This window comes from Camelus ferus, chromosome 19 (genome assembly GCF_009834535.1).
Source record: "Camelus ferus isolate YT-003-E chromosome 19, BCGSAC_Cfer_1.0, whole genome shotgun sequence".
In the NCBI taxonomy this organism is placed as follows: Eukaryota; Metazoa; Chordata; class Mammalia; order Artiodactyla; family Camelidae; genus Camelus; species Camelus ferus.
In genome coordinates, this window is record NC_045714.1 from 21265223 (window position 1) to 21290291 (window position 25069).

Genomic DNA, 25069 nt, shown 5'->3' on the forward strand with positions numbered 1-25069 from the left:
CACGTTATTTGATGCTACCTGCGGCTCACATTAAAGAAACAAGGGGAGGAAGGTGGAGGGAGAGGTGTCAGGGAGAGAGAGAAAGAAAGGGGGGCTTGACGACCTAGAAGAGGAGGGGGCGGTGGAGGGAGGGTCGGGGGTGCGGACGGTGCTGCCTGGACCACCCTCAGCCCCGTCAGCCTCGAGGCTCCCGCTTCACGCAGGGCCTGGTTAGACGTGGGAGCGTTTCATCCTTCAGCGCAACGTTGCAGGAGTCCCAGGTGTGCGGAGCAGACACGTGAAACTCTTCGCCTCCACGATGTCTTGCCAGGGCAGAGGAACCGTGGTGCATTTTAAGTCTTTTTCGCATCTTCAGACTTCCCTTCTCTGCTCTCTCTTCTCCCCTTGCCCACAGATACGCACAGCTTTTCATTTCTTAAACCAGCCTCTTCTTGGGCGACCCGGTGTAGATCCCACCAAACTGTTTGGCTAGGATCCTCTACCACATTCGTTCCCCGCAGTATGAGACGGCTCACGTGGTCCTGGTGCCTCTAAATTGCAAAGTTGCAATTACGTCATAACATTACTGTGTTACATCATAACATTATGATGTTACACTTTGCTGTGGAAGAACAGCTAATGATTTGGGGGCCTGTCCAAAGTATGAATTAAGAGGAAAAGGCTACAAAATAGACCTGCAGGCTCCCGCATCTGTATGTTCAGCTGTGAGGACTAAAGGCCCTGTACTGAGATGCGGCAATCGTGATGAGGGGCTTCACTGTACTTCACTCCCCTGTGTCTTCTACACTTGCTGCAGTTAATTACCTTAATCTTGAGGAGGTTGGAAGCACCGCCGAGTTGTTATTTCTCGAGGCAGAGAGAGCTCTGCACTGGCTGACGACGTCTCCCCCTTGCCCGGGTGCTCAGTGACTCTGGAATTGTGGTCTGGCTCTGGGCCTCACGTCACTGGCTTCAGATCACTACCTATAGCATTTGTGGGTTGAACACCTACTACGTGCCTGGCAGGAGGCCCCAGGATGCACCGTCAGCTAAGGCGGGTCTCTGTCCTCGAGGATCCCTGGTGGACAGGGCTGGCTGCCCTCTGTGACCTGTAGGGCCCTGGGTGGTCTGGGCCAAAATTGCTCTCATACCACCACTGTCCCCTGGTCCTCAGCTTGTCCTTCAGTGGCACTAGCTGCCTCCTCACAGTCATTCCCTGCCCTCAGCTCTCTCCTGATTGTCCCCGTCTCTCTTGACCCTCCCTCCTGGCTTCATTCTTTTTCATAGCACTTGGCACACAACATTCTCACCATGAGTTAGGCTTCCCCCTCGCTGGAACAGAAGGGTTGTGACAGCAGGAACTGGGTTCTCTGTGCTGAGTCTGCAGGGCCCGGGGCAGTGCCTGACACCTGGAAGGCATGTGGATCCAGTGGATCGGTGATACGTGGACCCCTGGCCCCTGTATCTCGTGCTCCGTGCCTTGTGCGGAGGCCCACGCAGGGCAGTGGCAGGAAAGATTGTCCCGGGAAGGTGCCCCCGAGAGTGTCAGCCTCGGCCAGCATGGCGTGAGCAGATGGACCCAGGGGACAGCCTACTGTCTCACTTCTGACTTTTATTTCTTGCTGCTTCACTTTATTCTAAGCAAAAGCCAAACAAGGCTCTTAACTCCTTCCTTTGCTTGGGGCAGTTTATCCACTCTGCGCCCAGCACACTGCCTTGCTCCTGGTAGGTGCTTGGTGAAGGCTTGTCGGATGTGTGGCAGGCGTGGCTGAGCGGAGTGGCGGGAAGTTCCCCGGGGGCCACCCTTCTGGTTTGTCCAGCAGGGCTGGTGAACCAGCTTTAACCTGGGGGCTGTTCTGGGATGCACGTTACCGGTCTGGTTGAGGAGGTGAGATGGCATTCTAGAGTTTAAGTAAGAAGGGGGAGGAGTTGGAATATGAGAACTTTCCTCTTAGCTTCTCTCACAAGGTCACCTTGGACCTCTCCTGAAGGCGCTCTGGGCCTCAGTCTCTGAGCTGGAAAGTAGAGGGGGGGTCGGAGGTGGGGCGAGGGGGATTGGTAATCTTTGTTTCTTCAAGCACTTTCTATTTGCTTACAAAAGCCTTACGGCTGGCCCCTGGTAAGTCTTCCCTGGGTACTTTCTAGACCCGGGATTTGAAAGTTCATTAGAAAACCACCCGCAGACTGCTAGGGATATTTGTGTTATAAACTCTGACTTTTACTTAAAAGGGGCTTAATAACTTCCTGGATCGGATTGCATGGTGAGCCCCTCATCTAGGTACGCGCACTTCGAATCGCAGTTGTATCAGGGCTGTCCACTGTTGTGTTGCACGGTGATTTGGGGGGAAGTACGGAGACTGGGAGACTCTATAAAGCAGCTGTTCTTAGCTCGCTAGGGGGAGCCTACGTGAGCCGTGACGCACACAGGGAGCCTGCAGGGCCGGCCCATGAAGAGCCAGAGTCTGGGTGAATGGCCGGGGTCTTCCTTTCATGAGTCTCCCTCTGCCTACTTGGCGTAGTGTCTGGTTTCAGCTCATTCTTTAAGGAACATCTAGAATAACAAGGTTCTCAAGGTCAGGGCACGACGGGATAGGACCTGCAGAAACTCCAGCACCCAACTCCGGACCCTCTCTTTAGTCTTCAGGACCCACTGGTCTCCTCGGGGTTTGCTCTTCGTCAGGTGGTTTGAGACTGGCTGTAAGAAGTTCTCAAGGATGGTGAGAGTGGTGAGAAGGTCGGCTGTTCTGGTCCAAGTGATTACAGACCCACTGTGGTCAAAACCTACCTCTTGTGAAGGCTCCGGGAGAAGTGAACCATCTACACTGAGTTCTAGTCTGTTCTAGCTCCCTTCCGTCCGTCCCTGACCAGAATACCGCCAGCCATTCCAGGCAGCAGGCCGGGGTGCTTTGAAAAATGGCATGTACTTGCTCAGAACCAGGTGCATAATTTGCAGGGCTCAGTGCATAATCAAAATGGGGGCCCCCTTGTTCAAATGCTAAGAATTTCAAGGTGCCAACAGTACAGCATCGCATGAACGCAGGCCCTGTGCATTGTCACACACCCACGGAGTCATCCCTGGGTTTGATGATAACCTGAAAGTCCTCCCCACTGACCAAGGGCCTTTCCCTTATCTGTGCACATACCTACTGAAACCCTCCATGCAGGAGCCACCTCCCCCCAGCTCAGCTCCACTGTCAGGTGAGAGCCCCCTTCAGCTGGGGTCTGGCCCTCAGCTTCCACACCCTGTTCACCCCGCCCTGCAGCTGCCAGGTCAAGTGTCGGCTGGACTTGAGTGGCCACATTCCTCCGTTTAGAAAGTGAAACATCGGCGGTACAAACCTAATCACCATTGGGACAACACAGGGACTCAAAGTGCGTGCTTTTCCGTTCATTAAAAATTTTTTTTTTCTTTCCTTTTTTTTGATAATCACAGTCTCACTTTCAACGTAATGGTGCGAACTGAGAAATTCCCACCCTCTTGCTTTTTTGTTGCTGATGACAACAGGAATATAAATTGCAAGGTGTGCAGTTATACCTAAAAATGTTAGGTGCCTTTCAATGCAAAAAAAAGGGGGGGGGTGCTGTTTCTCATAAAAATAGATTGTGTGCTACGCATTTTTTGTTGGACCTAACACAGTGTATATACTTCCAACTGTCATTTTAAAATGCTAAAAAACAGCTGCAAAACTTGTATCCTTTTTTTGGTTTTCCTTTTAATTATAACATTTAGGAAATTAGCATTTGGGGCCAAGATAATTTCAGTAAAGTAAGACAGTGAATTACGGTTATTTACAATGTAGCCCCATTAAAATACAATCACAGTTGGTATTTTTCCTGGATATTAACACACTCGCGTTTATATTTTACAGTCTGTTGAGGTTTGCTATCTGAAATAATCATCACTGATTGTGGAAAGAGGTGCATTTTAAAGTATGATTAGTAAATAGGTGATATTTAGCAGAGGCTAAACTGTACCAACAACAGCTGATATCAGCTCATGTTTAAAATACAGTTCCCTACTGTGTAATTACGATGCTCCTCAGACTGTTTGGAACTTTAAGTTAAGACTGAGCATCTTAATTATTTTTTTAACTCTTATTTTTGAGGAAATGGGGATCATTATTTACCAAAGACATCCTGCTTTCAGTAGAAAGCAATCAAACTTTTTTTTTTTCCTATTTAGAAGCAGGTCACAGAAATGAATTCATTCTTCTTCATTAGGACCAGTGGTCTCATCAGCCCAGACGGTTAGGCATCCCCTACCAGGACCGCCCGTCTGCCCTGCGGGGCAGTCCCGATCTGTTCATTTCCGGTGCCTTTGCCCCTCCTCACTGCTGTCCTCTGCTGCCTTCCTGGCATTTCCTTCTAAGCCTCACCTTGGTCTTCCTGAGCCCTGCTGTTATCTCGGTGGTTCCAGGGGATAACACGTCCTACCAACTAGTTACTTAAGTAGCACTCACTTCTCCAGCCTGGAAATGTCTTTGCTTTCTTATTTCTGCCTGGAAGCCTTGTCTTCCCCCCACTTACCGTCCAGTCCAATCAAGTCTTCATCGCCAGCACTTACGCCAGCCTCTCCCCAAATCCTCAAGTGGTCCTTTGGTTTTCCTGCTTGCCAGGAACCTGCTGGAATCATTGAACTGTCTCGCTGCCCTGAACTTGCATCTGGGCATCTCAGCTCAAAGCTACAAAGAAAGCAACGTGGTCACAGGGACCGGGGTGGGGGGGCCTCTGTAAACCGACAGTCTCCAAGCTCGAGTGATATGCAGCCATGTCTTTCTGCTTGTCCTTATCAGTTCTCACACCCCACCACCTCTTCTGTTCTCTCTGCTCTTCGACAACTGTGTTCCAAGACATTTTTCTGCCACTATTAGAGTCAAGTTCAGAGTTGGCACTTCCAAGGCTTCTGTTGTCCCATTGAGTTTCCACGTCGTCATGCACGAGGAGGAAGGGCGCAGCTTAGATAGAAGCTTCCCTGGGACGCTTGCCTTGATTCTGGGTGCTGCCAGATTCCGAGACCAGCACCCACTCCTTATGTTATAACATCATGTCCTTCCGCAGTCGTGGCTCATGACGCACCCCTGCATTTATTCAGCTGTCACTTCCAGACTAGGAGCCCTGCAGGGGCAGCGACCACATCTCCCTCACTGCCTGCTGGATTCCCTGTGCCTAGCACAGCACCTGTCACTGTGCTGGATGAAAGACGTAGATGAAAATATCAAAACTCACATTTTATGGCCTTCTGAGACCGCACAGCTCGCTAGCAACAGTTGCAGTGGTTAGCAGCACAGATTTTAGTGCCACACTGATTTGAGCCCCGCCTCCCCCACCCGCTCGGGACTGGCTGTCAGCCTCAATGTCCTGTTTTATAAAGTGGGGATGAGACCCGCTAGGGTTGGGAGGACAGAGTGAGGGTGTTGCTTGCCAAGTGGCCAGCCCAGCACCTGCACTTGTAAACTGTCCTCAGGTGATAGGTTTTCATTCGAACCTCTCAGGGCAGCATTTGGCTTATGACTGTGCACTTTGACACTGTCAGAGCAGAGCGACATTGTCTACTGATGGTCACGTTGAGCTGTTCACAGAAAATAAAAATCGAGAGTAAAGACAGTTGTATTAGGAAAACCCTCAGGTTTTGAAAGTGATTTATCCAGTAATTTTTTTTTTTTTACTGTAATTATCTCTGGGAAGACTGAACTCTTCTGAAGTCTAAAAATACCTACTAGGAAGCATCCGCAGGGTTCAGTTTATTGTGACATGAAAGGAATGATCACATATGAACTTCAGTGTAGCCCTGTGCCTACTTAGCAGAATGGCCCATGTACAGGGCTCGGGAACTAGCAAATAAATACGTTTCATGTGTGTTTATGAGATTCATTTCTCGTGGATGGAAATGCCATCGGTCCACAGATTATTCTCATTTGATAAGAAGATAAATCTCACCCTAAACAAGTTTCAGTGAAGGATTTAATACTTTTATTATATATCACAAACTTAAACACTGCTCATAAAATGAATAAACTGAGGCTGTTTTGCAAGCAGGCTCATGTGGGTTCAAGTCCTGGCTCCCCCGCGTCTGACCGTTGTGACCTTGGACTAGTTCTTTCGCACATCTGAGCTCTGGGTTCCTCATCTGTAGAATGGAGATATGATTTGCTCTCTTCAGGATTTGCTGGGAAGACAAAGTAAGAAAATGTGTAAATCACTCAACACAGCGCTCAGTTCTGCTCACAGAAGCCACCGGACATCTTACTCTCAATTGGAGCCCAAGTTAAATTGATAACAGATCTATTTGAAACCTTGTTAGCTCACTGTAAAGGTGGCCGTAGCCAACCTGGATATGCACGGTACCCAAGGAAAACAATTGATGATGAATTTTTCCATAGTTCAGCCTTTTTCAGCTGTATCCGCATCCACAACAGGAAAATGTCTAAGTTTAAGAATTAACAGTTCATGCTGTTTAATAGGAGTAGTGAAATCTTGAAGTAATTAAATCTAGTATTCGAGAAGAAATCAACTTCTGTCATCAGTATTTGAGCAAGTTGTTTTAGAATTCCCAGTGACCCCAGCCCCCTTTATCTTGCTACCACTGTGGGCGGCTGGTTCACAGTCTGTAGCCCCCAGTAACTCCTATATCATATGACTGCTAATTACAGGAGGGCCTTGAGAAACCTACATGGAGAATAACCATCTATCAAGCAGTAAAAATGTGCATTTGGCTTCTGTTGGCAATCATTATTAGTACCCAGTTATTATTAGTGTTATGATTGCCATGGGAAGTGTGTAAAACCCAACAGCTGACTCTTTGGGGTGTTTGCTTCAAGAAATGGTTGGAAAATTTGACGTGTGTAAAAAGGTGTTTCAATTTGTGCATGGCTTTTGGCTTGTAAGTACCTTACTGCTTTTCTCCTGATGTTCCCCCAGTTAATTCTTTCCTTAATTGATGTCTGCTTTCTCTCTCTCCCTCCCTCCCTGGCAGTCTTTTTCCTGTAAAAGGACCCATCTGTCTGAGGTAGAGATTCTCCGTTTCTATATTCTCATCAGTGGCTGGGCTGCATGGAGTAGACATGCTGTTGTTTAGAAATCTCCTTTACCCCTGCTTTTTCCACACGGTGGTGTTTTGTTTGCCTTCCTTCAAGTAAAATATGTTCTTTTCAGCCTGAATTCAAGCACCCCCCAAAGTATGTCTAATTTCTAATCGTAGTCATAGTGCAAAGAATACATTTTAAACGTGCTAATCCATAGCGATTAAAAATCATAACTTGAGAAACTGATTCTTTTTGTGACATGTAACTACATAGAATGAAAGTGACTCATTTTCACTTGATTTTATTAGGCTTGAATTTGAGCGGCAACAGCGTGAAGAACTTGAGAAGTTAGAAAGTAAAAGGTAAGCCGTGTGGTCTCAGCAGCATGTAGTGGTGGGTGCCTGTGTGGATGTCCTGGACCGAGCTCCCCTGTGTTTCTGTCATCTCCCTCTGGTCCATGCCCATCACTTACATGTCTGATGAGTGTAGCTCATTTCTGTTCGGCGAGTTCATTTTACTTCATGTGTGAATTTTTTAAATAGTTCGTCTTCAAATATTTGTGAGATAGGTTGTGGAATAGAGTCAGAAGGCAAATTTAATGCACTCATTACACTTTGATACACCAAATATGGGTTTGTTTAAATTTAACTAATAAAGTATATCTTCCTTAATATTATCACCCTTAAAAAAGCCAGAAGAATGAGAATTACCCTTTCTTATGCCTCCTTACTTTTTAAACATCTTTCCTTGTGACACTGGCCATTTGTATTCCATTCCCTAATTCACCCCTTTGTGTTCTTAACTTTTCTTTTAGGGGTGTGTGTGTGTGCATCTGATTATTTAATTGATTTGGAGAGTTTTTTTTTTTTAATATGTTCTGAATATAATCCTTTGATAAAATATTAGTGTTTTATCCTTCTTTTATTCCTGTCCTAATCAACAGGCTAGGAATTGGACCAAGGACAGATATTAGAGTAGAAACTAAGGCCATAGAAAATCTACACACCAGATGTGTTTCCTAGAGTGTGGAGTCTGGATGTTACAGGTGAAGGAGTTCAGTTTCCAGCATCATGTAGGGTAGAGCTTTGGTGGCTGAGGAGATGGAGGCCGGACTCTGAGGAATCGAAACGTTGTCTCAGCACCCAGTGAGGAGCGTTTGCTGTCCAAAACACAACATGACATGTGACCCTCCCAAGTCACGGGTTGAAGAGTCCCTGGAGATTCCCATTATTTTCAATGTTATTCATCAATAAACTAATATTTTGGGTCATTTGGCGAGGAACACTTGTCCTAAACTAGCGATTAAATGCTAAGTGTCAGGTAGTTACTTGAGCTGGAGCAGTGAAGGGCGGGTTATCTTGACTTTGATGTTTGACCCTGATGCGTTGAGGGCAGCATAAGCATTTTTATTTAACGTCATTTTGTAACCGAATTTCCGTTGAGTTTTAGCCACTGGGCTGAATAAAATTATACACATTTAAATTTAAATTGGGCATGGCTCCTTCTCTTTGCGCTCAGGGAGCTTTTAAAATTATATTGTGCATAACACATTATGCTTATAGGTGCTGCAAAGAAGTGGTATCAGAGGCTACTTCAGGAGATTAGGTAAATGATATGTTGGACAGTTAACAGAGTGGAAAAATTACACACCACGCCCCCCGGTGTGAGAAGGAACGCAGTTTGCCGTCTTCCTTACTTTAGCGAAGGGTTTATCTTCCTGCTGAACGTCCATTTCCAGGACGTGTCAGTCTCGGGCGAAGTTAGAGCTGCATTTGAACCTGGGGATCAAATCATGATCAGCTGATGGTTTGCGTTGCAGGAAACTCATAGAAGAGATGGAGGAGAAGCAGAAGTCGGATAAGGCTGCGCTAGAGCGGATGCAGCAGGAGGTGGAGACGCAGCGCAAGGAGACGGAGCTGGTCCAGCTGCAGATCCGCCAGCAGGAGGAGAGCCTCAAGCGCCGCAGCTTCCACCTGGAGAGCAAGCTCAAGGATCTGCTGGCCGAGAAGGAGAAGTTCGAGGAGGAGAGGCTGAGGGAGCATCAAGAGACCGAGCTGCAGAAGAAGAAGCAGGAAGAGGAGAGCTTGCTCCGCGTCCAGGAGGAACTCCAGCTGCCCCAGGAGCTGGACAGCCACGAGCGGGCCGAGACGGCCCAGATGTTTCAGGAGCTGGACCGGCTCAAGAGGGAAAAAGACGACCAGCACGCCAGGCTGGAGCTGGAGAAGAGGAGGCTGGAGGAGCAGGAGAAGGGGCAGGTCCTGCTGGTGGCGCACCTGGAGGAGCAGCTCCGCGAGAAGCAGGAGGGGCTGCGGCTGCTGCGGCGCGGCGAGGTGCAGCGCGTGGAGGCGGAGCGGGGCGACCTGGCCCGCATCCGCGAGTCCCTCCTGCGCGTGCGGGAGGCCCCGGCCAAGGGGGACGACGACGGCGACGACCGGGAGAGGGCGCAGCTGCAGTTCTTCGAGTTCAAGCGGAGGCAGCTGGTCAAGCTGGCCAACCTGGAGCAGGACCTGGTTCAGCAGAAGGACCTCCTGCGAAAGGAGGTCGAGGAGGAACGGGAAATCCTGGAGCACTTAAAATCTGGAAACGAAGGAGAATTTAGGTCATGGGAGAAAAGTGACGGGGGTGTCACAGACGTCGCCCAGGCGGCTCAAGGTTTAGAGAACATAAAGGCGGCCGAGTGCAGGCTGCAGCACAAGGAACGCCAGCTCCAGTGCCTCCTGCAGAGTCATTTGCCGACGCTGATAGAGGAAAAGCAGAGAGCCTTGGAGATCCTTGACGCGGGTCCTCTGGGCCTAGACAACACTCTCTATCAAGTGGAGAAAGAGATGGAAGAAAAAGAGGAGCAGCTGGCACAGTACCAGGCCAGCGCCAGCCAGCTGCAGAAGCTCCAGGCCACCTTCGAGTTCACGGCCAACATAGCCCGGCAGGAGGAGAAGGTAAGGAGGAAGGAGAAGGAGATCCTGGAGTCCCGGGAGAAGCAGCAGAGAGAGGTCCTGGAGCAGGCCGTGGCCAGGCTGGAGAGGAGGCACTCAGCTCTGCAGAGGCGCGCTGCCCGGGGCCTGGGGACGGACGAGCAGAAGCTGAAGCCGGCCACCCTGCCCGGCAGTGATGGTGACGAGCAGTCAGGGCTCCAGGCCAGCCCGGGGGCCGAGCAGGAAGCCCTGGAGAAGGACCGGGAGAGGTGAGTGGAGCCGCGGGGACACCGTGGCCGGTGATGGTGCATTTCTGCCCCTGATGGCTGTGCCTCTCGCTGTCTCTTTAAAAAGTAATTCCTTCATCCTCTGCATTCTCTGATCCACCAGCAAATGTCTGTTTTACCAAACCTGAGAAAAGTACCCCTAAGCCGCCTTTTCTTTTTCTTTAGAACCCTTCTTTTAGAATCACTGGCCTAAAGTTGAAAAAAAGGGGAAACAAACAGAGCCCTTGTCCATTGCCTCCCTGAGCTCCAAGTGTGTTTCGTATTTGGTCCATACAGAGGACTGCGAGCCTCCAGCCCGGTGCCGCTTCTCCCCTCCTCCGTTCTGTCCCCCCACCCCGCCCTCCCTTCCCTGCCCTTGACTCCCTTTCCCTCCGCTGCCCATTCCCTCCCCTTCCTCCCTCTTTCCCTCCCCTTCCTCCCTCTTTCCCTCTCCGTCCTCCCTCTTTCCCTCCCCATCCTCCCCCCTGACTGCACGTCTTCCCTGTGACCGTGACCATGACCAGCACTTGTTCTGGGGAAGCCCCGCCCCCGCGTCCTTAGGTTACGTGGACCCTGATCTCCAAACCTAGCAGCGAACTGCAGAACAGTCCTCCCCAACCCTCCTGATTCACAGTGTTTGCGGGGAGGCCTGGAGATTCTGTACTGAGCAATAAACAAACAAGCCTCCGGATGTTGCAGACACGGCAGTGTATTCAAGCACGTTGGGTGATGATTTACTGATACTTCTTTTGATGTCAGGGACTAGGAACTAGCACGATTTTCATGGTAAAGAAAGAATATTTATCTCCCACCACCACCCAATTCCCCGACACCACACTCCTGGTAGGCTCTCAAGACAAATAAATACGTGAACTGGAGAAGGCTTTCTCTGCCGGCCCTGCAGACGCGATGCCAAGACTCCCAGAGAGGCTGACGGTCACTTGGTCTGCACACATCACTGATTTGTTGTCCTGCAAGGGGACTCGTGCCCTGCCTGGCCCCTTCCTGCCCTGCAGCCGTGGGCAGGCGCGTCCATTTGAGGCCACAGTGTCCTCACCCTCACAGGGAGAGCCTGGGCCTGTGCATTTTCTTTAGTTCCAGACCCTTTGGTTGGTTGAGATCTTAAGTGAAGCCCAGGTCTGGGAGCCTGGAACGCTGTCCCCCACAGTACCTCCCGAGGGGCTGCAGCCGAAGCCCGGTCTTCTCGTGTCTAGGAGCCCATCTTGACCTTGGTGGAGCCTGGGGTCCATGCTGATGAGGAGTTGCTGCAGCCTCCATCCATGGTCCTGCCTGGAGAGGTCAGGGCCACCTCCTCTCAAACATCTGCTTAAACTGGAGTCTGTTTACCATGCTCTCCGGTAATTCCCTGGGGCAAGACAGCACCAGATGACAATCAAAAACCATAATGCTGTGACTTCAGAGAAATAGGTCTGCGGTTTAAGAAAATGATTGTAGGTACGTTATGTAAATGAAATTGCTGGACAAAGCTCCAAGCCCAGGACATTTAGAGGGGCGGAGGGCACGCCCTCAATTCGTATCCTGCGGTGCTAGGTTAGAATGCAACGTGAGCTTTTAGCCCCATGTCTCCAGCTTTTGTCAACCAGCTTCGCTCCCTGGCCGTGTTGTATTAATACTCTGTTACAGTGGATACACGTGGTGATTTGCACCAAAGTGATTTCATGATGTCGGCGCTCCTCCAGAAGCCACGCAGAGGAGGCTCTGAGCTGCATGTGTTTTGATGGAATGGATCTTGCTAAGCCCTGATTCAGGCCAACAAATCCTGAGTGCTTTGCTTTGGCTGTTAAGGCCCTGCAGCTCTCCGGGGGTGTGGGTTTTGTGTCTTGTTATCTTTCTTGGTTCTCACGGCTGCGGCAGGGCCCACCATGCACCCTGACTTCACCACTTGTCAAAACCCACGGCCGCGAAATTTCCAATTCACGTGGAGCCAAACTGGACGATTACTGCACTGAACTTGTCTTTCCTTGTCAGCTTGCTTTATGAACAAAATGTAACCCATTTGCTTTCTTCTTTTCCCTCAATGGTTATACAGCCACCGGGGACAAGTGTCAGGCAGTTAGAAAGCGGCAGAGTTGCATGTCGAATCCAGGTCTCCTGACCATCCAGCTCGGGGCCACTTTGTCCCCCGTCTGCTAACCGCAGAGCTGCTGCCGGGCAGGCTGGCTCTTCACGTGTGCTGGGACGCCCTGCTGTCCCTTAACCCCCTGTCTAAATCCTGCTTAGCCTTCAGGGCCCCATTGGAGCCTTTCCCACTGCCCAGCCCCGAGAATGTCTTTGAACAACTCTGTAGGCGTCATCTTAATCAAAACATTGGTGACCACCTGCTTGCATCTGGCTCGTTTTCCTTACATCTCTGAACTTCTGGGTTAACATTGTTCCCTGGTCCTTTGCCCGCCTGGCCCCTAACACCTTATTCCCTCCTCCTCTGGGAATACTCCATGCTCTTCAAGCAGCTGCTCAGTAAGTACTTGCTAACCAGACAAAAGGCTGAGTTAAGCTGGGCGTCACCTCCTCCGGAGCCTGGGGGCACCTGCCCTGGTGGTCCCATGACCTCATTTCCGAGAGCCAAGAACCGTTCGGAATAGAGCAGTCACATCACTGCTGGTGACACCTGAGAGCTGGTGGCATTGTGCTATGTCAGCATCTGAAGCTAGAATCTCGGAATTTTGAAGCCAAAGGAGTTTGGAGAGACTAATTGACCCTCTCATTTGATATGTAAAGAAACTGAGACTCAGGTTTCATGAAAGGGAGTGGGATGCAGCCCCCAGTGTGTCTTGTGTTCCCTGAGTCGGTGGGAGACCAGCCTTGCACACACTTGACCTCATAGTACATGTATCATTTTCATTAGAAATAAATGTTTGGTTCCACAATGTATGTTTTATGTTAATTTCTCCAGATACTCAGCCTGCTTTCCTAGTTGTTTATGAACCATTTCCCTTCTCCACACCTGCTGCCTCCACACAGATTGCTGGCTTTCGTGGGTTAGCTTCTTTGTTCATATTGCCTTCTGCACCTGGGGAACCTTCCACCATCGTCTCCAAGTGTCCAAATTCCCACCAGCATCTAAAGACTCGACTTAGAACTGCCTTGACCATGAAGGCTCTCCTAGATTGATGGTTTTAAAAAATTCTTTAAAGCCAAGATCTCTTTGGTCAAACAGAAGTGTTTAGTGGGATCTGATACACAGTCAACAAGCAGCTATTTTGGTGAAGCCGGGGTTGGGGCTCAGAATCCTGTGCATCTACCTCTGAGGCTTTGCTGAGCACAGTGGGGATGTCTTTGCCCTTGATGGTAGAGCTCTCTCCAACTTTTGGATGCCAGAGCACTTGCCCTAAACTTGTCCTGAACCCCTCTGGTGGCCTGTTACATCTCATACCTTGTCTCACAGATATGGGGTAGCTTTTCTGCCGGAAGGTGAAGCTCTTTCACTGTTTTTGTTTGGGTCTCCCCTGGTTTCTAGTGCAGGTGCTCAGGAGATGCTGTTAACGGAGGGATTCACAGAACTTGCATCTCTGCAGGTTAGAGCAGGAAATCCAGCAGCTGAAGCAGAAGGTCTGCGAGGCTGACGGTGGTCAGAAAGGGCATCCTGGGACCTCGGAGGGAAAGCCTGCTTCCTCCAGCCTCCCGTCCAGTGCTGCCAGGTCTCACCTGGTCCCTCTGATGGATGCCAGGTACTGGACACTAAACTGATGTCATGCCTGCTTCTGATGTGACTGAATGACTCACTGTACTTTATATCGACCAGTTTGTATGTCAAAGGCGACAAGCAGTGTGTGTCCTTGAGACAGACTTTGTCCTGATCAGCTGCTGCCTGGCCCGGGGTGGGGTGAGGCAGAGGTGTCATTTAAAGGTCCCCAGACCTGAGACCTGGCCAGCCAAACCCAAGGAATTCTGGTGCAAGCGGTCGTCGTGAGAAGGTAGAATTAAGGTTCAGGGAAACCAGCTCATCGAGAAAGGACTGATGCCAGGTCAGGCTGAGAGGAACAGAAAAGCAGAGTTAATTGAATTATACCAAGAAGAAGGACCTTGTGCTGACAGCTTACAGAAGTCATTGATTACAAACAGATGAGGTGTCACAAGTACTGCCCCCGTCGACTCGGAACGATCCTGGCTAGCATAAATATGTATCTGATGTCCCTATAGGAAGATGATTTCGCCTTGAGTGGCACTGTGAATTGCTCTGTGCTTAGAGCCCTTGGGCACATCGACTTGATCAGTCTTCTTACATCCCTCGACCCCATCTGTGTCACAGGGACATTTCACATCGGGCAGTCTGAGCCCTGGGCATTAGGAGATGGATATTTGGATCTCAGAATGTGCTCAGCATGGCGTGAGCCTCTGTAGTCCTCTAAACCTAAGTCTGCATCTTCTGTGATGCTTGTTTAAAATTTAAGTAAAGGTCTGTCTGGGGAGATAATTCATTTGTAAGAGGCCTTCGCTCGGGTGCACTCACACGTGGTTTTCTTTACTGAAATAGTCACAGGTAAATACTGCATTTTATTACCCTAACTCCATCCTTCCGGGCTGTTTCACCTGAAGCATTCGTCTCTGTACCCAACATATCAGAAGGTCGTTTAGCCATGGCCAACAGTACAGAGCTATTTTATAGGGTTATACCTGTGATTTTTTCCCTAGTGTGCTAGAAGTAAACATATTGAACAGTTCATCTCAGATAATCCATCTAATTCAGTGTCTGTAGGACTGGGGTCAGGGAGCCTAGACCTGAGTGAGCCTTGCCTTTGGACAGGTCTGAGCCACTCAAAAGATTTAAGACGGAACCAGAGTTCTCTGGTCTCCCGGGCAGGTGGTTGTACTCAGACACTTGCCCCTGCACTGTAAGGGGCACCAGATGTTCGACTGACAACTGCCTCAAAAGTCAGCTGCTTGTGGCTTTGGCTGTCTTGTCCCTTTGCCAGGAGTTTTGGAAGGTAGAGACCTTTCAAATGTGGCATCTCTCGGCCAAGGAAAGGTGACCAGACAGAGCAGGAGCAGTGTGAGACACTGTCTGTCCAGTGGTGAAGATTTGTAGAGAGTACATGCACTTCTTTTTGTTTCTCTTTTTAATCCTCTGAAATGTGTCTTGTGAGAAATAGCTATCACCGTTTTGTGTGTCAGGAAACTGAGGCTCGGTGAGTGAAGTGTGGTCCTGAGACCACAGCCGTCTGAAACCAGTGTCTGTGACTCTCCCCTCCCCGGCATCAGGGGCTCCGCTCAGGAAATCCAGGAGAGATTTGGATGGGGTCCCTTAGTCTGCCTTCCATTCCCGAGATCCTGCCATCCATCCAGTTCTCTCCTGTTTGGGGAAAACCCTGACAGTGAACGCGTGGCACTGGATGTCTTAGAAAGTAGAAAAATGTTTGCCGTCCTGAGTTGTCATTACGTTTGATATTTAGAACAAGAAGGTTCTCGGTTATAAAGGGCAGAATAAAGGAAGGATCTCAAAATGCCCTGTGTGGTTAGAAGAGGTCGAGCACCCCCGTGTCCTCTGTTTTCAGGATCAGTGCTTACATTGAGGAAGAAGTCCAGAGACGTCTCCAGGACCTGCATCGCCTGACTGGTGGCAGCAGCAGTCCCCCTGCGGATACGGGGAAGGTGAGTGAAGGAGCAGACAATACGGTCATTGGTTTTCACGATGACCTTTCAATAAGTAGCCGGCAGTGGGTCTTTTACTGACTGTTTCTCAGTGAGAGAATTAAGACGTAGGATGTTCTAGAAAAATTAAATATTGCTTGGGTGGAGCTGAACTGTTTACAAATGGTGTTAATTCAAGAGTATTTATTTAAGAAATTTGAACTTACAGGGGAAAATCTTAACTGAGTATGAAGCTTCCTAAAACACGTAATTTACTTTGTTTTGATTTATAAAAATTCTGCATGTAACACCTGTCTTATTTCTCCAACAATACAGCCAATTTCCCTAAGTATTTCATTTACTGGTTAAATTATCCCAAGTAGAAATACAATTTTGCCTTCGAGGAGATAAATACTTGTGACAAGTTAGTTTTTATCAAAATGCATTTCATTTCTACCCAGCACTTTAAGAAGTGTCCTGAGGAAATCTTGCCTTTAATATTATTCTTAGAGTTTTAAGCCTCAGAATAAATGGTTAAGTCCTCTTACAGGCAGATGGATCGATACAGTCAGGTTTTCCTTGGGAATGGAAATTCTCTAGAAGGGTTATCATTGTTGAATGACAAGTATGTTTCTTTAGAATTTTGTTCCCATAAATATTTCTAATCAAATCAGTTCTCTTCCCTCCTCTGTGAACATGGTATAATTTAATATAGAGGGCTTTTATTTTCTTTTCAGGATAATGAGAAACTTCACAATGGCACCATTCAACGTAAGCTAAAATATGAGGTAGGTAATGACTTTTCAGATTGATGGGGTCGTCTTAAATTACGGCATGCTCGTGTGATTAAATTTCCTTAATGTTTAGTTGCATAATTAGAATTTTGAAGTCCCAGTGAGATTAATGGCTAATAGGGAAGGCAAGCTATTATATGACTTAAAATTAAACGGAATCCTGCCGGCTGCAAACTGCTCTGACTTTATTTGAACTGCATGGAGCTGTGGTGGAGGCCCTTTGCCCAGTTTTTCATTTGTAACAGTATCCTTTCCCTTGGTCTGCATTTAAAAGGCAGAATTATGTAATCAGGATCAGACAGGGGGTTTGGAACTGAAGCCGAGTGCTTCTTGGTGTTTGAGAAGCCCTGCTTGCTTCACAGACTGCGCGCTGGCAGTGGTACGGAGGAAACACTCTCGGTTGATTAGCTCATTTCTCTGGAGGACTGTCAAGCCAGGGCTTATTTGGGCGTACGATTTGTAGGGCTTTACTTCTGTTCTCCTGCACTGAGGGACTTGTCCTTCCCATACACTCCTAAATTAAAAAATAAAAAAAGAAAAACCACGAAATGATAAGAGTCTTACATCATTGAACAGAGTGAGCAGTGGAGGGGTGGGCATTCCACGGGAGGCCTGCCCGAGTGGCCGCCACCACGCGCTCAACCCAGCCACCCAGGAGTGACGCCGTCTTCCCTGGATGTCTGCCTCCTCAGCCCATAAACTTGTGAAGAGCGGAACACTGTGTCCACGCGCCTGGCCTGCCGCAGGCTGGCGGGGGCCCTTTCCTGATGCTGGTTTGTAGACACCGTGATGGCCGTCTCACCAGGGCAGATATAGTGACAGATTCCCGTGAAACAAACCAGGAGGCGAGACAAACATGACTGGGCTTGGAATGCGTGTCAGTTTCTGTTTTGCATCAATTATGCCCTGATTACGCTTCCATTTTGCACAGATGGTCAGGGACTAATTTTCAGAACTAAATTTGACACTTTGAAGATTGAATCAAAACTCTTAAGATTTTATTTTTGAGTAAATGAAATATTAGACCAAGAAATGGATACTGTAGACCAATCCCATCCAACCTATTTCTACCAAAATATCTGGCGATTTGTAAGAGATGTAATTACAGAAATTGATGCTCTGTGTGTGAATCAGATTCTCTGTTCCTAAATCATGGATCAATCAACATGAATGGCGTAGGCTTTCGATTTAACCTCTGCATTAATCCACACGATGAAACCAATGACTGCAGGAATCTTCACATGCAAAAGAGTCGTGAAAGGTGCCACCCCTCATTTCACCTGTTTTTGACAGAAAAGCTCTCTTGCCCCGTTACTGCCCGAAGATGTCTTGGATGCTCCTGGCCGAGAGGAGAGGAGGGAGGTGGACCAGAACCACCGCCAGAGCCGTCCCGCAACCCAGAGCATCTCTGGCCCCACCGCCCCTTCCTGGGCGCCAGGTGGGGGAACCCACCTGCGGGGGTCTCAGCCTGCAGCACACGGGCCGTTGCACAACAGTGATTGCGAATACAGTCATCCTGAGTGTGATTTTCAACCACAACATTCTGATCTACCTAAACTCTCTTTTCTTAATGAAAGCAGCACCAGCGTCGCAGAACATTCTCAGGGTAAGTCCGAAAATGTCTGTGAGCCGACGACTCACAGAGGTGAGCACAGCCCAGGGATCACGTCCAGCTGGACTTTGCTGCAGCGCACGTTCCGGGAAGTGTCCGTAGGGAGCGAGGGCCAGCAGACCTGGCAGCATCAGCTCCTCTGCCTCGTCGTCTCTGAAGGCGCTTCTGGCGACAGCATTCCTCCAAGGGCAGCAGCTGCGAAGCTCTGTCGGGAGCAGGAAGGCGAGGAAGAGTCAGCAGCTGCAGCAGTCCGCTCTCCGGGGTCACCGAGGACCCTCAGGACAGAGGGAAACAGTGGGCTGGGGTATTTTTACCACCGGTTCTCAGACCTTTATAAAGACACCAGCAGTCACCTGTGGCAGGCGGGCACGAGGGTGATCAGCCACGCCAGGCAAGTGGGGAGCCTGTGTGACCCCAGCAGCCTCACCACCCACGTAGCAGCATTTGTTGGCAGGCTGCCGATCCTGAAACTCTTACCCCTGGACACGCTCCTGAAGTCACGTGGGGCATCATCTGAAGCTCATTCTTCTCCCGAAGAAGCTCAGGTTGGCGGCAGCAGTGGAGAGGCAGGGGCTGTTGGGCCGGCAGGGAGCACAGTGCCTTACAGGGCACCAGCCCTGCCTCCTGCCCCCGCAGCTGCCGCGTTGCCAGACTCCTCGCCGGGCTCCGTTTGCTGCCTCGAACCTGGAGATGCCGGAAGGGGCTCCGTGTTTAAGCAGACCCTCGTGCGATTCCCAGACCAGATGCTGAAACTTCAAGAGTGCCCTTTAAAAGACTTCTTGGAGCTCGTGGCTGCCTCCCTGCCAGAACTTGTAGGCGACATTCATGAGGTCCAAGGCGTGTACTGGCTTGCGGTGGCGAACTGCGCGGAGCCCGCCCCTCGGCCGGCGTGTCTGCTCTTGGTCCACTCAGCTCTGTACGCGCTGGCTCCGTCCGGGCATCACCCGGGCTCTGTGGGCGTTTTTCATGCTCTGCCGCTCTCTGGGCTGCAGGAGATTCACGTCGGCTTTGGTGGGCAGAGCATTCGGCTCCTGGGCTCTGCAGAGAGTCTCCTGCTCACCGTCTTTAGTTACAACAAAAACCTCTGTCAACAGATATGCCGAGACCTCCTGCGGGTCCTGACGTCCGAGGCTGAGGCCACTGCCTGCACTCTCCATCCTTTGTTCCAACAAGATCTGGTCCAGCTCTCTCTCGACTGGAGGGCAGACGTCCCTGATTTAGTCTTGGCCAGCGGCGTTCGGTGGTCATCCAAATTCCAGAATACTTCGGTGGACCTGATTTACTTTCTTCACAGAAATCTGGAAGGCAGCGTCCCCTCCCTGGCAGAGGTTCAGCTGTTGCTCTACACGACGGTCAGAGTCGAGGGTGACGCCGGCCAAGGCCACTGCCAGTCGCTAGTCCTTCTGAACACCCACGTTGCCCTGGTGAGGGAGGACCGCGTGTTCTACCCCCACACCCGCGCACTCAGTACGCCGCCTCCAGGGCCGCGATTTGATGTGACCCGGTGCCGGGCTCTAAGTGAGTTCAGGTGTGTTGTCGTTCCGGAGACCAAAACACCACCAACGGTGGAACTTGTCTTCTTGCAAAAACTCCAACTAGCGGCAGGTTCAAGAAGCGGTCCCGCAGAGCCCTCTCGAGGAGCCCAGAACGTCCAGTTGTGCTCCAGCACCTTGTGTCCGGAGGGTGGTCAGAGTGTGGCCCCTGAGGTCTGGAAACTGACCCTGAACTCTCACGATGAGGCTCTGTGGCTGATCTCACACTTGACAAGGCTCTAGGGCGCAGGCGTGTAAGAATGGTCTGCATGTCTTTCGAAATTGTTCATAAAAGTAAACATGATGAAAACAGTCCAGGACAAGGGGTAGCTTCTCCGTGTAGCTAGCTGACTTGAAACTGGAAAAATGCAGACCTGTATAAACTGAAAATGTAAATATTTAAAGTAGCAAAAGTAAAATAAAAGAGGAGATCGCAGAGTGCGGGTGCAGCTCCTCTCTCGCCTCCCGCTTCACTCCTGGACCCCAGCCTTGTGCGCTGGGCCCACCGCGCTGTCGGCTGAGGGGAGCAGCTCCGACTCTGTCAGCTTCATGTTGACATGTGGCCTTCGGCCTCAGAGTCCGTCTGCTTCTGCTGGCCCTGGCTGGCGGATCTGGGCTGCCCGAGAAGGGGCCGGGTCTGGCAGGGGCCTTCGCGACACCCCCCGCACGGGCCATGGTCGGGACGGCTCTGTAGCAGAGCAGCAGTGACGCGTCCGGTTTCCCCAGATGCCCTGGGGCTTGCAAACGCCCTCCCCCCACGACATGTGGGACCCTGCGGGGTCGTCGCCCTCAGGTCATCACTTTTCCTTCCTCCTTTCCGTCTTCTGGACTGTTCCTTTCCATCGTGTGTGATTTCGGCTCTTTCCTTGTTGGCTTAGCTTTGACGCCCCTTCCCCTGGGCCACCTGCCCCCACGTGCCCGGCCCCTCTCAGTGTTGGTGTGCACTGCCCTCCTGCTCGGTCGCCATTGCTGTCTTAGCAGACAGAGGCCACCTCGGAGCCTCGGTGCTTCCCTGGCCACCCTCCCACCTGCCCCTCAGCTCACCCCCTCTCCCAGCCTCTGACCAAGGTGTCCTGCTGGCCTCACCTCGAGACGCGTCCCCACCCAGGGCGGCCTCAGGCCCGTCTCCCCTTGGCAGGCACCTCTCAGGTGTCGCCCTCCTGCCCTGCGGGAGGCCTCAGACTGGGCTCTCGGCATCTCCCTCCTCTGGCTGACCCTCTCCCTTTTACAGACCACCTCTGTTCACGTTTCTCTGAGGCATCGGCTTACACGTCTTTGAGTGTTAGTTCATCCGACCTGGGCTGCCCTGCCCATGCTCTCCTGTTCCTTGGGCTTCCACAGTCTCAGGAGGAGGGATGCCCACCTCGCCCCTGCCCCCCCCCCACGCTCCTTCCCTGCAGCCGCGTCCCGCTGAGCCCGCGGTCACCACTGGTGGAGTGCCATCCGCAGTGGAGCCGCTCGGCCGTTTTAGCCTGGCCTGGAGGGGTCACTCTCTGCTCTGACCAGATCTCTGGGTAATGTGCACCGTACGTGTTGTAGCCCCCATCCCTCCTCCATGACAGGGCCGATGTCAGGGCTAATCCTTCCAGAAACTGACCGGCTCCCACTGGCCAGAGTGCACATGTCTCCTCTTCCCCAGCAGAGGTGACCGAGAGGTGCTTTACTTGGTCTATGTTTTCTGCATTTGTCTTCCTCTCCCAGGTCCTGGGGAAGCAAGCAGGGAGAGACAGGACCCTACAGAGTATGGCAGGGTCCACTTACGCTGGCTGGCGGTGACCAAGTGAGGCTGTTTGTCTTTTGGAGGAAATAGAATTCAGATGTTTTACCTCTTCCACAGTGCACACACCTACACACCCACCCACCAACCCACCCACACACACACACACACACACACCCACACACACCCTATTGCCTTATATGTGAAGGCTTTTGAGTCTGTGATAAGGACATCACTAAAATGAGTTACCCTTTCCCAGTCTTGGCTGGTAGGTGTTCTACCATGGAAGAAATTTCCAAAATAAACCATGATAGTCTTGTAATATCAGTAACATGTTCCCTAGTTTAAATGGTCTCATTGTGTATTTTCTCACCTGTTCTTGATAAGAAGAACAGAGTGAGTGGTCATGAAGGGCAGAGAGAGTGGAGTCGGAGATGCCGGCAGAGGGATGCTGTGGTTGGAGAGGAAACAACACATCAGCAGCGCACAGCTTTAGCAGAGTGGTATGTATGTATTAGACAGACAGGCTGGTCCTCATAGGTGAGAACGGTAATTCTGCTATGTTATAAATCACAGTGTTTAATGTTGTCCATTGATGGGACATGTAGCAGGGACGAGCTTGCATGCAGATCCCATTACCAGCGGTACCTCCTTCAGTCTGCTTAATGGTCCAAGTCGGCCAGGGCGAGGGGCACGTTTGGTTCTCCCTACATGGTAGACGCAGCCTCCAGAAATTCGGGTTTTACATGTCACTCCTCCCACCTTGAGAGCAAATACAGTTCCCGGTATGAGACTGATTTCCCATCCGTGAAGTGAGGTTTAGGGTTGCCGTGATGCCTGGAGAAGCTGGGGGAGTAGCGTTTGTGCTGTTATCCTCATGACTTCCATCCTAGGGCCCCGTTCTGGCTCGCTGGCTCATCTCTGGGAGGTCTGAGCCGGGAGCCTGCCCTAGTGGATCAGGCACGGGAGCCTCGCCATCCAGCCTGAGGACCATCTCCTCCGTTGTAATGAGTTCCTGCATCAGAAAACAAAAAACAGGTTCATGCATACTTTATTAAAGTGGCAGTTAGCATTGTTGTGATATTGGCATAAACATTTACGTCGTGGGGCTTATTAGTGCCGTCCAGACAATACCTCTTTGAGTACTTTTGAAACAGTGATTTCATCTGATTTGATTAAAATCCATTTTGCACACAGCTGCCTGTTTAGCAGACTTGCGGTTGGCAGGGTGAATTTATTTAGTCTTTGTTGAAAAACATTTCAAAACAGTTTGTCTCCCTGTTCTTATTACGTAAGAAAAAAATGTGTGCACATCCTTTGGAGAGAATGCTTATGCCTTCCGGCAGTAGTAATTATAGTAATTTTTATTTACATTCTTTTTCCTAGATGATTTAAAGTTTTGAATGATAAGTAGATCAGAGCAGTTTTATTAGTGCTTCTCTGATGGTCAAGCAGATGGTTGGATAGACCAGTTTCTAACGGGGTCCTTTGTTAATATAGTAACACAGTTAGACAGCACTGCTTCATTTTTTAACGTGTCTTTTGTGATAGAAGTGTTGTATCAGTCAGCTATTGCCAGCTATCAAACAACCCTCAAAATTTTAGTGACGTACAAAAGAAAAAGCTTTCCTTTCTCACTAATGGTTTGTAAGTCAATTGAGGCAGCTCTGGCGTGGGCTGGGGTCATCTCCAGCTCAGCGAGGGTTGGTCTGCACCACATGTCTCATTCTGGGGCCTGTGCAGAAGGGGCAGTGGTCATGATGTTGCTGACAGAAGCACAAAAAGGCAACCTTGCGTCATGTCTGCTAACATCCCATTGGCCAGCACAAGTCACACCTCCAAGTCCAAAGTCAAGGGGCAAGGAAGTGTGCACTCCATTCACCGAGAAGCCATAGCGAGGGTATCTGCTGCTCTTCCCCCTCTTCCTGCTGCTGGGAGAGAGAACTGGGACCACGGCTGAGCTGCGTCAGGGTCCCCAGAGTCCGATGACGATAACATTCAGGTAAAACTTGTAGGACCTCTCTTTAATGGAGGTATCTAGGCACTAGTGACTAGCTGAACTTATTTTCCATCTTTGCTTGACACCTCCATGGGCTGACCGTTGTCTGTCTCTGAAGCAGCTTATTCCCTGGGACCTGCTCTCACTGTTAGACCGTTCTTCCCATAACCTTCCTGATCATGGTCTCCATCTGCTGTCTGTCTGTCCCTGTCACAGAACAGAACAAGTCTGTTCCACAGTGCTGGTATGTCACAACCCTTTCAAGAAGACAGTTCTCTCTCTCTCTCTCTCTCTCTCTCTCTCACACCTCTTCTGCTTTTTTCTTGACCTCCAAGGCTTTTCAGTCCCTCTGCTGGTTCTTACACAACCCAGTTTCCAAACCTCCACCGTCCAATCTCTTGTTAAAGATGCACCCTTGTAATTTTTAAAAACCTCCTTGATAAGGAATGGAACTGAATAACACAGTTGGTGTAAAGGAGAGTCTGTTATAAGTCACTACTCATGTTTTTTATTCTACCGTCTTGTTAAAGTCTTCTGTTGCTGAAGACACAGTGGATTACGGTGGTAACACCCTAGTCACCCTTTATATTGTAACTTACGTTGCCCAGTTCTTTCCCGCGTGTTGTTCCTTTGGAGCCCCACAGCGGTTCTCCTGGGCTGGGAGATTGTCATCCTGCTCCAGTTCATATCTGAAAGGATGGCTCGATTGAGAATTGGAACGCAAGCCCAGACCTTACCCGAGAACACGCGTTCTTTGCACAGTGTTGCCTCCCAGTCACGGTTATTCTCAACATTGCCTGTATACGTTTTTTTTTTTTTTCCCATAGGAATGAATAATTGGAAGAATTGTTGATTTTTTTCTGACTTGTAAGCTTTTTTCTTGGAATTCTAGACATTAAAGATTATTTTTCTTTTTATGAGTTTTTTTTTCTTTCTCTTTTTTTCTTTCTTCTTTTTTTAGGAATTAATTGCCTTACAAGTTTCTTTGCAATTCCATTGTCTCTTGTATGCCGTGTGTCTCCTTTTTACTTCCTGCATTTTGGCTCCTGTAGGAGAAAAGCGTGGATATAACCGTTGTGTCAATGTGGTACTGATGACCTCGTGTGCCCAGAGTTGCTCCTTCAGTTGGAATGTGTGCTCTACAGAAACCTGATAGAGAGTCCCCACGAGTCCCCCACCCCTGACTCTGGTTTCTACTGAACCTTAGAATTCAGCACAGTTTGAGCCGAAACCGGGGCTCAGCAGGAGTCAGTGGGTGAAGGTGAGCGGTGCTTTTGCTGGGGCCTCAGAGACGTCATCAGGCCAGGAGGGAGAAGACCTGCCCTTCCGTCCTGGGGTCCTGAACTGCCTGTCATCATATTTAATAACAAGGGCCACTTGGCAATTACTGTCATGTTCTCAGTCAGTCATACCAGACCTGCTTTTTAGTCTTTTCTTAAACTGACCATTGAATGACGGGTTATCCAGAGACAATGACCATTAACGTTCTTTGGAGAAAGATGGGGACATTTTTAGTACTTTCAAGTTGAAACATTTGCCAGATGTTCAGCATTTTCAAATCTTGAAACAGTGTTGATCAATTCAGATCCACATGGGTGAAATAATCTAGTAAGAATCACAGATTGGAATTTTTCCCCAAACCACTAA

General features: G+C 49.8%; 1 protein-coding gene across 10 annotated transcripts in view; it reads left to right on the forward strand.

Annotated features, from left to right (window-relative positions):
- KIF16B (kinesin family member 16B) overlaps nt 1–25069 on the forward strand; it is a 243920-nt gene that overhangs the window by 153542 nt on the left and 65309 nt on the right. For 4 of the 10 annotated variants that reach the window (XM_032461798.1, XM_032461797.1, XM_032461800.1 and 1 more), the window contains exons 18-23: nt 6953–6985; nt 7310–7363; nt 8821–10182; nt 13716–13868; nt 15693–15789; nt 16506–16556. In XM_032461798.1, the coding sequence (XP_032317689.1) occupies nt 6953–6985; nt 7310–7363; nt 8821–10182; nt 13716–13868; nt 15693–15789; nt 16506–16556 (1750 nt within the window). Of the gene's footprint in view, nt 1–6952; nt 6986–7309; nt 7364–8820; nt 10183–13715; nt 13869–15692; nt 15790–16505; nt 16557–17855; nt 20143–25069 lie in introns of those variants that run through there. The other 6 variants (XM_032461793.1, XM_032461795.1, XM_032461796.1 and 3 more) reach the window with 5 other exon arrangements.